This window comes from Esox lucius, chromosome 17 (genome assembly GCF_011004845.1).
Source record: "Esox lucius isolate fEsoLuc1 chromosome 17, fEsoLuc1.pri, whole genome shotgun sequence".
Classification (NCBI taxonomy): domain Eukaryota; kingdom Metazoa; phylum Chordata; class Actinopteri; order Esociformes; family Esocidae; genus Esox; species Esox lucius.
In genome coordinates this window covers 2,156,637-2,170,981 of record NC_047585.1, presented here as the reverse complement: position 1 = coordinate 2,170,981, position 14,345 = coordinate 2,156,637, and the positions used below count along the sequence as shown (strand labels likewise).

The window sequence follows — 14,345 nt, the reverse complement described above, 5'->3', positions numbered from 1 at the left end:
CCCAAATTTCAGTGCATGTTACTGAATCTTGAAATTGCAGAAACAGATTAATTAGAAAGCTCTAGAAAAAGAAAGGGATAAAGGTTACACTGTGGGTTCAATACATTTGCATTATTTTGGTGTTCTTGAATAGATCAGTGGCAATAGATGGAGCAACATATTTTATATTATATACCTAAAAATAAAGGGTAGTTTCTATTGGTACTAGGATATGATTTAATATTTTAATACACATGTAGGCATGCCTTCATTGGTTTGAATGAAATATTTGACAGCTTCTAGAGGAGACTTTATTCTACAATGTTTTTACTTTTAGCTTTCTCTTTTGAAAAGGGAACCACCTAAATATTAATAAGAAACTGGAATGAAACATTTTGCAAGAAATACAATTACAAATAACTTTCTTTTAATAAAAGGATTTTAGCCAAATTAATTAATTTTGAGTAGGAAAGCAAGCATAATCAAACACCAATCATCATTAATGTTTAATGTTGAAAGTGTGAAAAACATTGGCTTTTACGTTTTGGGATGCACGCAGCCTTTAAAAGTAGAATTTTAACATCAAAACAAATGCTAGCTGAACATTTGATTAATTTTGTCTTAAATGTTCTACAATTAAATTAGAACACCTCAAAAACTATTGTTGCATGGTATCTTATCCTCACACTGACCCATCAAGCCAGTCCGTTTTATTAAATGGGTATTCCTTTTACATTGCACAGACAGGATGTGGTCCAGGTAGCATAAGAGCAAATTAGGAAGTGCCTTCTCTTCTACATGAACATGTCATCATAGCCTGGCGGCGGCATGTGATCTGGGTCTGGCCTGAAAACCAAAAATATAATACATCAATCATACACATAAATAACAATCTCCCTCTATAAATGCCCCAATTGAGGCACAAACCTGCTAGGCAGTTTCTGTGAAAGCCAAATATACCAGCTATTTAATCATTTTTATGCTGATTATATGTTGTCTGAGATTGGATTTAGCAATCGTTCATTTCCTGGTCAGATGCTATAACTGCTAGGCTACCTGCAGCCTCCAAATTGCTTCCCTTTTAGATGGTAACATTGATACTTTTGTATAGCTTACTACAGGTATTATTTTCACAAGATAATAATTTGTATAGATAATATATTTATAATCAATTCATCATTTAAAATATAGTAACTGTCTACTATTATATAAACGCTGATCCAACTGCTTACAAATGGCAAATTAATGGTAATTGCTATTAATACCAAAAACGACATTCTCTCAACATAATTCCTACCCTGGTCTATGTCTTCCGACAGGCCCAAAAGGGTCAAAACGGGCTCCGGGTGGTACAGCTCCTGGGGGCAGAACACCAGGTATTCCACTAGAGGGGTCGAATCCTGAACGAGGAAAACCAGCTCTCAGAGGGTCTACGATCATTCCACCTCCTCCACGGCCACTGCAAGACAACGACAGAAACAGAGCAATCATTTGTCTATTGAATTAGGGTAAATAATTGCTATGTAGTGCAATTCGCTGGGTTAGTGTCAAAGAGAATGATCCAACATTTCTACTTGAAGTATTGGGGCTGTCATTGCCTCACCACCCCTGAGGAGATTGTCTATGTGACATTTCTCTGTGATGCAACTCCCCCATAGTAGCTTCAGCCCACCCCCCATCGAGTCACTGAACAGATGTGAAGTGCGTCTCTGTAGCCAATATGTAACGATGCAGGGGTTGAGTGGAGGGAACCAGGCGCAGGCAGAGTGCATTCGAATGTGCATTTATTTACACACAAACGGAATACATGAAAACTGAAAGGAAAACGCTCACAAACAGCGGAATGTGTAGCAGCTAACTAACACAGGACAAAACAACAATAACCAATAATAGGGGAGCAGAGGAGGAAGCACATACTGATGTAATGATTGGGACCTGGTGTGATTGCGGGAGACGAGACAATGAATGATTCGATTAGAAACCTAAGAAGAAACATTATTGATGTACATCATTCCACAAATCATTTACAAATGGAGAACAGACTCATGTAAATCTACATGGACATGTTGTGGCACCAAATTTAGGCCAGGAGCTGACCGAACGATGATCATAGGAGTCTCTAAGAACCCCCTTGGTAACATCATGGGATCTTCAGGCCTCTCTTGCCACAATCAATGCCAAAGTGTCAACAATCAAAAAGAGACTGCACAAATATGGGAGGTCAACAATTAAGAGGCCTCTGCTCTCAATACAGAATATCAACACATGACTGACGTTTGCCAGACAACACCTGGGTAAATTACCAAAACTATCAAAACAAAGGTGGAGAAGTTTTCACCACAATGCCAAGCACCAAAAAAAGAAATGAAGGGTTATACAATAACAGAGCCCTCAAACATGACACAGATGAAGCAGTCTTGAGAAGAGAAGTGGGCCTTGCAAATAAGTGAAAAATCTTCCCAATCCACCTAAGAGACTAAAATAACTGGCGACTAAGTTATTTTAGCCAAATGTGGCAACTCCAGCTACGGCAGATAGTGGCATACTTACATTTTCCACTTAATGAAAATGTACACTACCATTCAAAGGTTTGGTGTCACTTTGAAATGTCCTTGTTTTCGCAAGAAAAGCAAATGCCTTGTAAATTAAAATATCAAATTGATCAGAAATTCCATTTAAATGTCTACACTGTATATCTATATAGACGTACAGAGGCCCATTATCAGCAGCCATCAGTCCTCTGTTCCAATGGCACATTGTGTTTGATAATCCAAGTTTATCATTTAAAAAGATTAATTGATCATTACAAAACTCTTTCGCATTTATGTCAGCACAGCTGAAAACTGTTGTTCTAATTAAAGAAGCAAAAAACTAGTTTAGAAACTCGGTCTATTCTTGTACTGAGAAATGAAGGCTATTCCATGTAAATAAATTGTCAAGAAAAAACACTGTACTTCTCCCAGAACTGCACAATCTCTCTCAAACCAGAATAGAAAGAGAAGTGAGAGGCCCCGATGCACAATAGTGCAAGAGGACAAATACATTACTGTCTAGTTTCAGAAACAGATGCCTCACAGGTCCTCAACTGGCTGATTCATTAAATAATTTCCCACGAAACAACAGTCTCAACAGTGAAGAGTGGACTCCAGGTTGCTGGCCTTTTAGGCAGACTTGCAAAGAAAAATCAATATCTTAGACTGGCCAATAAAAAGAAAAGATTAAGATGGGCAAAAGAACACAAACTGTACAGAGGAAGATTGGAAAAAAGTATTATGGACAGACAAAGTTTGAGGTGCTCGGATCACAAAGAAGAAAACTTTGTCAAATGCAGACCAAATGAAAAGATGCTGAAGGAGTGCCTGCTATTTAGCCTGCTAAAAGGCTAACAAGTGGCTAATTGGAACAAATTGGAACAAGCTTATTACAACTGGAATCACAAAGAAAAAAAAGGTAGAAGAAATTATGATGAAACATATTGGTCAAACATCACCTGACTCTTATCCAGCAGACTACTACTATGTTAGCTGCGCTGAATTGATACTGAAGGGATGGTTTGGTGGAGATAAATAGGCAAGCATAAGGGAGGAGTTGCATGTGGTAATTGGACCATATGTGGTAATATGGTAAGTCCATTACCATAAGGTAGAAAAGGCAGTCCAAGAAGGTGGTTATGAGGTGCAGTGGACTCAAGCAGGCTTTTAGGTAACAGGGACTAGAACACTGATATGCATCATGGAATGATAATGGAAAGTGTTTAAGGTGGACCAAGTATTTTGATTCGGTTTACAAATGTTATTAAGTAACTATTAAGTAACTGGGGAGGGGCATACTGTTTAAAGGTTATGGTGACAAGTAGAAGGCAGTCAATATGTTTGGGTTACAGAGAAGGTGTTTGACTGAATCGATGCATCAGGAGGTAAAAGTCTTTGTTAATAACTCTTTTACTGTGGTGTCATTATAATGTTATGTTTTAGTGGATCCATTGTTATATATATTGTGGTTTTACATTGATGACAAATATGATTTATTGAATATGCCTGTATTACTGTATTGTTGGTTATTTTTGTTATTCTGGCTATTACTATTTTATTACAGTGTAATTACACAATATCCGATTTGTTTTGAAACAGTGTATAGTCATTTATTCTTCGGTTTTCTTCATTGTAACCTGGTCTTTTAGCTCTGCAATAAATGCCAAACTGGTATAAACCTTACCCTTTGTGTGCCTTGCCATCTATTCTTGTGGTTATTATATCATTCAGTGCCAAGAAGAGGCTTCTCTACTCTCACTGACTACGGTAGTGTGACAGAATGGGTGGGGTGAAATCTCTTCAGATTACCTGAACAAATTGACAAGTTTGAAGGACACTATTATTTCAATTAAAAATCATTATTTCAAACCTTCTCAATGACTATAATTCCTATTAAGTTTGCTGTATTTCCTATTCAAACTAACTTTCATGTACACTCACCTAAAGGATTATTACACTCAAAAAATCAACTTGGGCATGTGTTTGATTAGCAAATTAATATTGTGTTGGAACTGGAACTAGTTTAATGTAATTTGTTTCCAGGTTTTTTTTATGAGTTGCACAGGAAGTAGCAAACCAAGGTAGTCTTTGTTCATTAGTAGCTCACCTTGAGGACATGTGAAACGCTGCTTACAATCCTCTACCATCCTAAGTTTTAAAGCTCTTAAACGGCATCATCTGTGAGTAGTAACATTTATTACCATTGCATGAACATTTTTGTGCATGTAGTTTGTTAATTTGAATTATTTACAGTTATCTCAACCAAGTTAAAGATTGCTAGCAACTGCTAGATTTATCCTCATTTGTTAAAGTGAGTAATCAATTAGTGGGCTGCTAATATTTTGTAATTCAAAACATGTTACTGTTTTGGTACATAATACTTACCTGGTCATACTTACCTTTGATTTGGTAAATGTTTTTGTTACAGAATACCTTACCTTGAGTCATACTTACCTCTGATTTAGTCAGTTGATTTATATTTTCATATCTGCAGTGCATTAAGCTTGTTTTGATTAAATGTATGCAATGTATATTTTGTATTGCAGTTTCACACTTGATTGATCTACATTAAATCTGCCAAAGACAACACCTGCCTGTTCCTTGGAGAAGTAGTTTAATTAAGAGTTTAGCTGACTGTATAGTTGAACACAGCCTCACTGTGAGTACGTTCAGCGAGGACAGAACAAATATCTTGCTTAAATTACATGAATCAATGGTGTTTACCTTCATTAAATGATTCATTCGTCTGTAAAACGTGATTTAAAGAAAATGCAGATGGATTATTATCATACAGATCAATGCAATAAGAACTGGATTAATCAAAACAACCACCGCATGTCCTACGCCAGAGGTGTCAAACCGGTTCCACGGAGGGCCGAGTGTCTGCAGGTTTTTGCTCTCTCCTTGTACTTGATTGGTTAATTAGGTCACTGATTGGTTAGTTTCTACCCTCACCTGGTTGTGTAGGTATGAACTAGGAACCAATTTATAGGAAAAACCAAAAACCTGCAGACACTCGGCCCTTTGTGGAACCGGTTTGACACCGGTGTCCTACGCCCTTGACCGGCAGCTGATTGGACGAACGCGTCACGTGGCTCTGGCTACTCTCCCGAATTTCAAAAGCATAATGGTGGCTCGTTTGGAGTATACAATCTTGTATTTTACAAAAATAGTTCACTGAAACGTGTTCCTGAAATCATTTTAAGCGAGAAATAGGCCATACAGTTGCTGAATCTGTCTTCATTTGAGATCGACAAAGGTCAGTTTGAAAGATTTGTCAGATTTTGAGAGGCGGCGACCCGACCCCAACTCATTTGCACAATATTTGCTGGATTCATCTGATTCAACTACATAAGAATGAGCGGGCGACTGGACACCCCGCTTCTCGTGATGCTACCAGAATGCATTGCACGGCTGCTCCCATAGAAATGAATGGGAAGCGGGGACATGACGCTGACGTTAAGGAGTCAGGACATTAGCGGACAAGGATGACTACAGCTGCATAGTTTCCCATCCTCCATTCAAGTGTAAGTAATACATATATTTAAACATGAATTTATTTAATTTAACTTGGTGAGTGATAATAGTCATTGGCCCTTGTGAAAAGTTTCTCAGTGCAATTTCTTTCTCTTCGCTTAGCTAACGTTACAATATAATTTGTGTTTTTGTCATTTCTCAGTTAGCTAACGTCGACGTTAGCTCAACTGCGCCTTGCTAGGTTTCAATAATTTACACTCTGGGTACATTATTTCTTGTAATAGCTTTTTTTGCTGCATGTAAAAAGAAATGGTGATAAATAAATAAAACGTACAACCAAGTTTGTAAGTTGCTCTGCGGGGTGGGAGGGGAAGAGGGAGAGTGCCAGCAACTAGTCGTAGCCACAGTGAAATGTATTTTGAACATGGCTTTGAGCGGTTAAGGCTTAAGTGACCATAACTTTTAATGCCAGGAAAAGCTCAAGCTATAGCGCAAGCCTGTAGCTAGCTAATATATCCGTGGACTCGTTTTTATTGTAACGTTTTATTTAATTTTTTTACAACAGAGTGTGACGACAACCGCGCTACTCTAGTAGAGTGTGTGTGAGCCTCGAGATTTTCGGTAAGGGGTCTGGCTAAATAACGTTACTGTAAGATTAAAACTGGAGGGTAAACAGGTCTTTCGCAGCATCTCTGGCAAGGTAATAAGAAGCAAGTTAAAGATACATCTGTAGCCTCAAAATTCATTACCTGTGGATTTTCTGCCTCTAACCGAAGACTTTTCATTTTATTTCATTTCTAACCGAAGTATTACATTTTCACTGGTCAGTCGTGCAATTAATTTGGCTATTCATAAAATGATTAATTTCATTATCTCTATTTGGGTTGATATATATATATGCTCTGCATTTAGTTGAGTAGCATCTGTTATGTGTAACGTCTTATGTGTAACAACAGATACTGAAATGCCTATTTGCAACATAAATATTGCTTATGTTTTTAACATTTTGTCACCAAAAATCTATCCGAAATGTATTTATTTTTCAATTATGTTGTTTCTACAGGCAAGTCATTTAGAACAAGTTCTGTCCCCATGCTCTGAGACGTGTGCCTCATAAAATACATGGTAAGTTAAAATATTTATATATTTTAATCAAATTGTTTATCTGGTGCCATATATACACACATCAACGTTGGAGGATTAGTGATTTAGCTGTTTTAATTATTTTTGCAAACTGAAATCTCTTCCATTCTATTGGGCGTGAGTCTTTATAAGATATTTGGTCTTATATATAGCCTCCTTGTTAGCCGATTTCCTCCAGTTTTGTCTGTTCGACTTTCGCGTTTTGCTGTTAATACAAACTAATCATCATCAGTTAAAAATTAAGTCCTTTGGCATTTCAATGGAAAAAAAATACTACTCCTGTTAATAGCTTGGAAGATGTGTTACAGTCAAGTGCTGAACTGTAGTTGGCTATTTTGTATTTGGAGTAATATAGCACGTAAAAAAATAATTTGCTAACCTTTTGTTCTTTTTCTTTCAGTGACGTGTATGTGGCAGTGCAAACATTGTGCCGCCAGAGAGAGTACGAGGTATTACTTAAACATTATAAAAGTACATCATCATTATGGGAGAGGCCAACGATATCAATGCATATATGTAAATTGTCCATGCACATTCATACATACTTGCCGATACCAGGATTTTAGTCACTGTTCTGATATTGGTATCGGAAAATCTTGTTATATTATGTGGTAAATTGTTCCCAGTTAGTCAGTAGCCATTTGCTACAATTTGACTTAACTTGGTTTGTTTAGATGGAATATAGGTGGCATGATTAAATCATGTGCATCCGATGATTTTTTTTTTGAGTGTAGGAACACCATACTAATACTGTGTTTGACCCCCTTTCGCCTTCAGAACTGCCTTAATTCTACGTGGCATTGATTTCAACAATGTGCTGAAAGCATTCTTTAGAAATGTTGGCCCATATTGATAAGATAGCATCTTGCAGTTGATGGAGATTTGTGGGATGCACATCCAGGGCACGAAGCTCCCGTTCCACCACATCCCAAAGATGCTCTATTGGGTTGAGATCTGGTGACTGTGGGGGCCATTTCAGTACAGTGAACTCATTGTCATGTTCAAGAAACCAATTTGAAATGATTCAAGCTTTGTGACATGGTGCATTATCCTGCTGGAAGTAGCCATCAGAAGATGGGTACATGGTGGTCATAAAGGGATGGAAATGGTCAGAAACAATGCTCAGGTAGGCCGTGGCATTTAAACGATGCCCAATTGGCACTAAGGGGCCTTAAGTGTGCCAAGAAAACATCCCCCACACCATTACACCACCACCACCAGCCTGCACAGTGGTAACAAGGCATGATGGATCCATGTTCTCATTCTGTTTACGCCAAATTCTGACTCTACCATCTGAATGTCTCAACAGAAATTGAGACTCATCAGACCAGGCAACATTCTTCCAGTCTACAACTGTCCAATTTTGGTGAGCTAGTGCAAATTGTATCCTCTTATTCCTATTTGTAGTGGAGATGAGTGGTACCCGATGGGGTCTTCTGCTGTTGTAGCCCATCCGCATCAAGGTTGTGCGTGTTGTGGCTTCACAAATGCTTTGCTGCATACCTCAGTTGTAACAAGTGGTTATTTCAGTCAAAGTTGCTCTTCTATCAGCTTGAATCAGTCTGCCAATTCTCCTCCGACCTCTAGCATCAACAAGGCATTTTCGCCCACAGGACTGCCGCATACTGGATGTTTTTCCCTTTTCACACCATTCTTTGTAAACCCTAGAAATGGTTGTGCGTGAAAATCCCAGTAACTAAGCAGATTGTGAAATACTCAGACCGGCCCGCCTGGTACCAACAACCATGCCACGCTCAAAATTGCTTAAATCACCTTTCATTCCCATTCTGACATTCAGTTTGGAGTTCAAGAGATTGTCTTGACCAGGACCACACCCCTAAATGCATTGAAGCAACTGCCATGTGATTGGTTGATTAGATAATTGGATTAATGAGAAATTGAACAGGTGTTCCTAATAATCCTTTAGGTGAGTATGTTTTCATGGAAAACAAGGACATTTCTAAGTGACCCTTTGAACAGTAGTGTATTTCCATTCATTTTTTATGAATAAATGAAGTATAATCTTTCAGTACCAGTTTCAGATTTGGTTATCTTCATGTTGTATCAGTAGTGCTTAAGTGAAGATTATGTCGAAGTGTATGCTTGTTATGTTTGTATAGTAAAAGACCATCTGTGTATTGGTACACAGGAAGTCACGTTCATTCAAAGGGCGACAGTAAGTAACCAATGGGTTTACAGTAATTATGTCCTCTATGTCTATAAAGGTGAGGACAACCAGAAGTTTCTTCAAGATGAGATTAATTGAGCTTGAGTTTGTAAAAAGGAGTATCGAGCCACAAACATTATGAGCCATCGACTATCAAATGCTGCAATAAATAATATAATTATTCTCTCCCTTGACAACCAGGTACACAATCATTATTTCAACCACTATATGAAACGTATCCATATCTAAAAAAATTATCTTTCAGCAGATTGTCACCTCTGTCTTTTCCTCCTTCAATAACACCCTATAAACAGAGCATACAATTCCTCAAAGTGCATCTTAACAAAAAATCAAAAGAAAACAACAGTTTGTAATTCGACCTAATTTGTCTTGATCTCAAAATGTCAATTTCCAAAGCTTTTTGTATGAAGAAAGTAATACTATACAACAGGGGTCAACATAATTTTTTTTTGGCATGGGGCCAGTGGGTTTGAAACTTTGTGACATGGTGCATTATCCTGCTGGAAGTAGCCATCAGAAGATGGGTACATTGTGGTCATAAAGGGATGGACATGGTCAGAAACAATGCTCAGGTAGGCCGTGGCATTTAAACGATGCCCAATTGGCACTAAGGGGCCTAAAGTGTGCCAAGAAAACATCCCCCACACCATTACACCACCACCACCAGCCTGCACAGTGGTAACAAGGCATGATGGATCCATGTTCTCATTCTGTTTACGCCAAATTCTGACTCTACCATCTGAATGTCTCAACAGAAATCGAGACTCATCAGACCAGGCAACATTCTTCCAGTCTTCAACTGTCCAATTTTGAAACTTACTGGGCCCAAAAGATTTTTACTGTCCCTCTTTCCAAAAGCTGTAATTTATCCACGTTACACCAATCAGCTATTAAATTATGACCACTGACAGGTGAAGTGAATAACACTGATAATCTCGTTATCATGGCACCCTTCAGTAGGTGGGATATATTAGGCAGCAAGTGAACACTCTGTCCTCAAAGTTGATGTGTTAGAAGCAGGAAGAATGGGCAAACGTAAAGATCTCAGTGACTTTGACAGGAACCAAGTTGTGGTGGCTAGACAACTTGTCAGAGCATCTCCAAAACTGCAACTCTTGTGGGGTGTTCCCATTCTGCAGAGGTCAGTACCTATGAAAAGTGGTCCAAGAAAGGAAAAGCGGTGAACCTCATGGGCGGCCAAGGCTCATTGATGCACGTAGGGAGCGAAGGCTGGCCCGTGTGGTCCGATCCAAAAGACGAGCTACTGTAGCTCAAACTGCTGAAAAATGTAATGCTGGTACTGATAGAAAGGTGTCAGAACACACAGTGCATCGCAGTTTGTTGCATATGGGGCTGCATAGCCGCAGACCAGTCAGGGAGCCCATGCTGACAATGGAAGAATCTGGCCTGGTCTGAAGAATCACATTTATTTTTACATCACGTGGATGGCCGGGTGCGTGTGCGTCGCTTACCTGGGGAACACATGGCACCAGGATGCACTATGGGAAGGAGGCAAGCAGGCGGAGGCAGTGTGATGATTTAGGCGATGTTCTGCTGGGATACATTGGGTCCTGCCATTCATGTGGATGTTACTTCGACACGTACCACCTACCTAAGCATTGCTGCAGACTATTTGCACCATTTCATGGCAATAGTATTTCCTGATGGCATTGGCTTCTTTCAGCAGAATCATGCAACTTGTCACAATGCAAAAATGGTTCAGGAATAGTTTGAGGAACACAATGAGTTCAAGGTGTTGACTTGGCCTCCAAATTCCCCAGATCTCAATCCAATCGAGCATCTGTGGGATGTGCTGTACAAACAAGTCCGATCCTTGGAGACCCTACTTACAGGACTTAAACGATCTGCTGCTAACGTTTTTGTGCCAGATGCCACAGCACACCTTCAGAGGTCTAGTCCATGCCTCGATGGGTCAGGGCGGTTTTGGCGGCAAAATGTGGACGTACACAATATTAGGCAGGTGGTCATAACGTTATGGCTGATCGGTGTATAACCAAATACTTTTGTTACTTAACATGTTTAGTCCTTTATGAAATGCATTCTGGACATATAAAACAAAAACATTTTTATATTTCTTTAATCACATTTGTAATTATAAAAATGAAAATAAAGATGACAGTCAACAAAACATTTGACTTTTAAAGAAAACACTAACACTTTCATCCCCGGGGGGAAAAGGCTAACAGCTGGTCCGTCTTAGTCTCTAGGAATGCTGTTGTTATTAGTCATGCAATCTCCCAATGTGCATCTACATTTAAATTCCTGACCAGTACGGCCAGGGGCCCTGAAGACAGATTGTCAGCCATCCACTTGACTGTAATGCAGACCAAGTGATGTTTGCTATTGGCATGGCTGGTCGGGGACTGTAAAAAGAAGCACATTTGTCTGCTCTAGTCGGGACCTTATGACAGACAACACAGTGCATCGGAGTTCAATCAAAGTCGAAAAAGGTAAATAATTTTTTGCACTGAGGTAAACATTTTTGCTTTCGTTTGAGCTCGTAGTTATCCTTCACTGTTTTTTTGATAAACAATACCAGACAGCCATGTGACACATCACTGCTCAGCTCTTGACTGGCAAACAGCACATGCAGAGCTGCAAGGTCGTTATTTGTGCATGTGCCAGATTACAAAACAACTGGAGGTTGTTGAGTTTATAATGCAATTATATATTTTTTTGCAATGGCCTGTCGGGACAGTGACTTGCTAGTTTTATTAGTTCTGACTTTACTTTTTACTGGCCCAGGGCCATCGGATCATGGTTATTGTTGAACCCTGCACAAGTAGTACAACAAATATGTTGACATAAACGTTCCACAAACAGACATGAATGTTGAATGGTCCAAGGCCTGCCTCATTCTCTTTTGTTCTAACCATGATCAGTGTAAGAAGGAAACTCACCCAAAGGGATCCAGATCTGCTCCTCCTGCTGCAAATGGAGCCATAGGGTCTGGCCTAAAAAACAATAAACACTTAGACAGGCTGTGGGCAAATTAAAGAATGCACATACTGTCATTTGACAAATACATACAACATTAATGTAAATTCAAAGTCGGATGCTGATAAATAAAATTCTACAATATTTTGTGATTTAAAGTACACGAATGCTGTAAAACAGATTTTCTCCCCAATTTCTTGATTTTCAGTTTATGTTCAAGGCCATGCTTCAATATAGCAACTCCCAGGGGACTTGGGTCAGTTGATCTAGTTGGTCAAGATACGATTCTTCCAAAGCAGCACCATGACGTCACCCGTAGGTTTGTGAAGAGCAGTTTTGAAGCCTAAAGTGGGCGGAGCCAACCGTTGCCATTTTGGGAGCGCGTCAACGCACGTCACTCCCGGATAAACAGAAATGGGCAAAGAGGCGGGATGAGCTCAGCGAGGAGCCTGGATGCAGAAACCTGCCTGAAACCAGGCTAAGCTAATGCTATATGCTACTGGCCTCCCACTAAGTGACTAACAACAGCAGACTTGAAGTAAAGCCAAAAGTTAAAGTTCATGTTTTTGCCCTTCGTAATACTATTAAGACATAGCTAAAAGTGAGACTGTAGCTGTTTCTCAATGTCAGGAAGGATCCCTCGAAGCCAGAATTTGGAGGATGCTACGTCATCGACGTCTGTCGAAGGACAGTTCCAATGTCGAGGATCCTCCGAATCCCACCGAGGACTGAGTCCTTCGTTCGGAGAATTTCCCTTAGACAGCAAAGGATGCATCTGTGTATCCTTCGCGCTCCTATATTACCCACAATCCTATGTGCACGGCTTTGCCAGCTCGTAAAAAAAAATAATGTGATGGGGCAATATGCTTTTAAATGTAAGTATCTTAAGTTTAGTGTTTAACATTACCGTACCTTTGTTAAAACGGTAGTACATAAAAATAAAGTTTAACATTCAAATGCCAGTACAAATTGCTATTGATAATTAGCTAGATACCTCACGAGCTAACGGTAGGCTAGCTAGCTAGCTGAACCGAACCGGACCTGTCATATTAGCGAACAGTTGTTAGCTTGGTTGCCGTCACCGGCATTTCTTTTATAAATCACTACCAGACGAAGGCGGGCCTTTTCACTGACGTAATGACGCAATGACGTGCACTTGGTAGCCTGTTCCATTGTACGTGTTCTTCGAATGCTAAGGAGGAGCCTGGCCTAGCCTCTGAAGGATCCTTCCTTGGAAGGACTAGTCCTACCAAGGAAGGATCCTTGACATTGAGAAACAGCTTGTGTATCGTGATGCTGTATTATTCTGCTAGTTAAAGTGTATTAACTTACAGTATTGCTGTGTTTCATGCACAAACATGTCATATCAGCCAGCGCGGCATTGCACATCAAGTTCATAGAGAGCTTTATTCAGTCCATTTTAAAATGTTATTTTGGCTGCCCCTTTAAATTGGTCAAACCATATTTATTACCTAAGAAGTTCAAGTAAATGCGCTAGAAATCCGTGCTCATTCAGGTGTGCATTAGTTCATTGCATGGACGGAAAGCACTGACACCTCCAGGAATTTGCATCTGACGGTACATAAGCATATCTAACGTTAGTCTGTTCAGTGAGAGCAACGGTACAGCAGAACGAGTGTAGCCTCTATATCTATAGACATTTTAAACATTTTTAAATCTGGAATCTCCACACAAAAGCAACAAAATTGTCAGACATCCATGAGTGCATGTTCACAGAGGAAAACAACAGAAAAACAGCCCTGGTTGTTCTCTTGATACTCGACAACGACGGAATACAAAGGCGTGGGCGAAAGTATAATGCGTGTATTAAATTGTATGAAATAATCCAGAAAAAAAAGCAAGAACATGGCCAATATGTCCAGTTCAGCAGCTGGAATTAGCTGAGGAAGAAACGTGATGGCTAGCTAACAGCAGACAAACAACTAGTGAGAGCGAGTGAGAGACCAACAGCAGCAGCAATCCACCTGTCAGTTAACAGAGTGGACCACGCCCTTAATTATGCAGAAATTTAAATATTAACTAAACGGATGGAGGGGTTTGAGTACCCG

General features: G+C 39.5%; 1 protein-coding gene and 1 long non-coding RNA gene across 3 annotated transcripts in view; one reads left to right on the top strand and one right to left on the bottom strand.

The window, feature by feature from the left end:
- Nucleotides 1–472: 472 nt before the first annotated feature.
- psmf1 (proteasome inhibitor subunit 1) overlaps nucleotides 473–14,345 on the bottom strand; it is a 48,469-nt gene continuing 34,596 nt past the window's right edge. The window contains 3 exon segments of one of the 2 annotated variants that reach the window (NM_001303739.1): nucleotides 476–825; nucleotides 1,277–1,438; nucleotides 12,240–12,293. In NM_001303739.1, the coding sequence (NP_001290668.1) occupies nucleotides 774–825; nucleotides 1,277–1,438; nucleotides 12,240–12,293 (268 nt within the window). In that variant the 3' untranslated portion in view covers nucleotides 476–773. 2 annotated transcript variants of the gene reach the window in all.
- On the top strand, nucleotides 5,977–7,620 carry LOC117592939. Its single transcript, XR_004574674.1, has 3 exons — nucleotides 5,977–6,037; nucleotides 7,051–7,112; nucleotides 7,531–7,620. It is a non-coding gene; the product is annotated as an uncharacterized LOC117592939 (long non-coding RNA).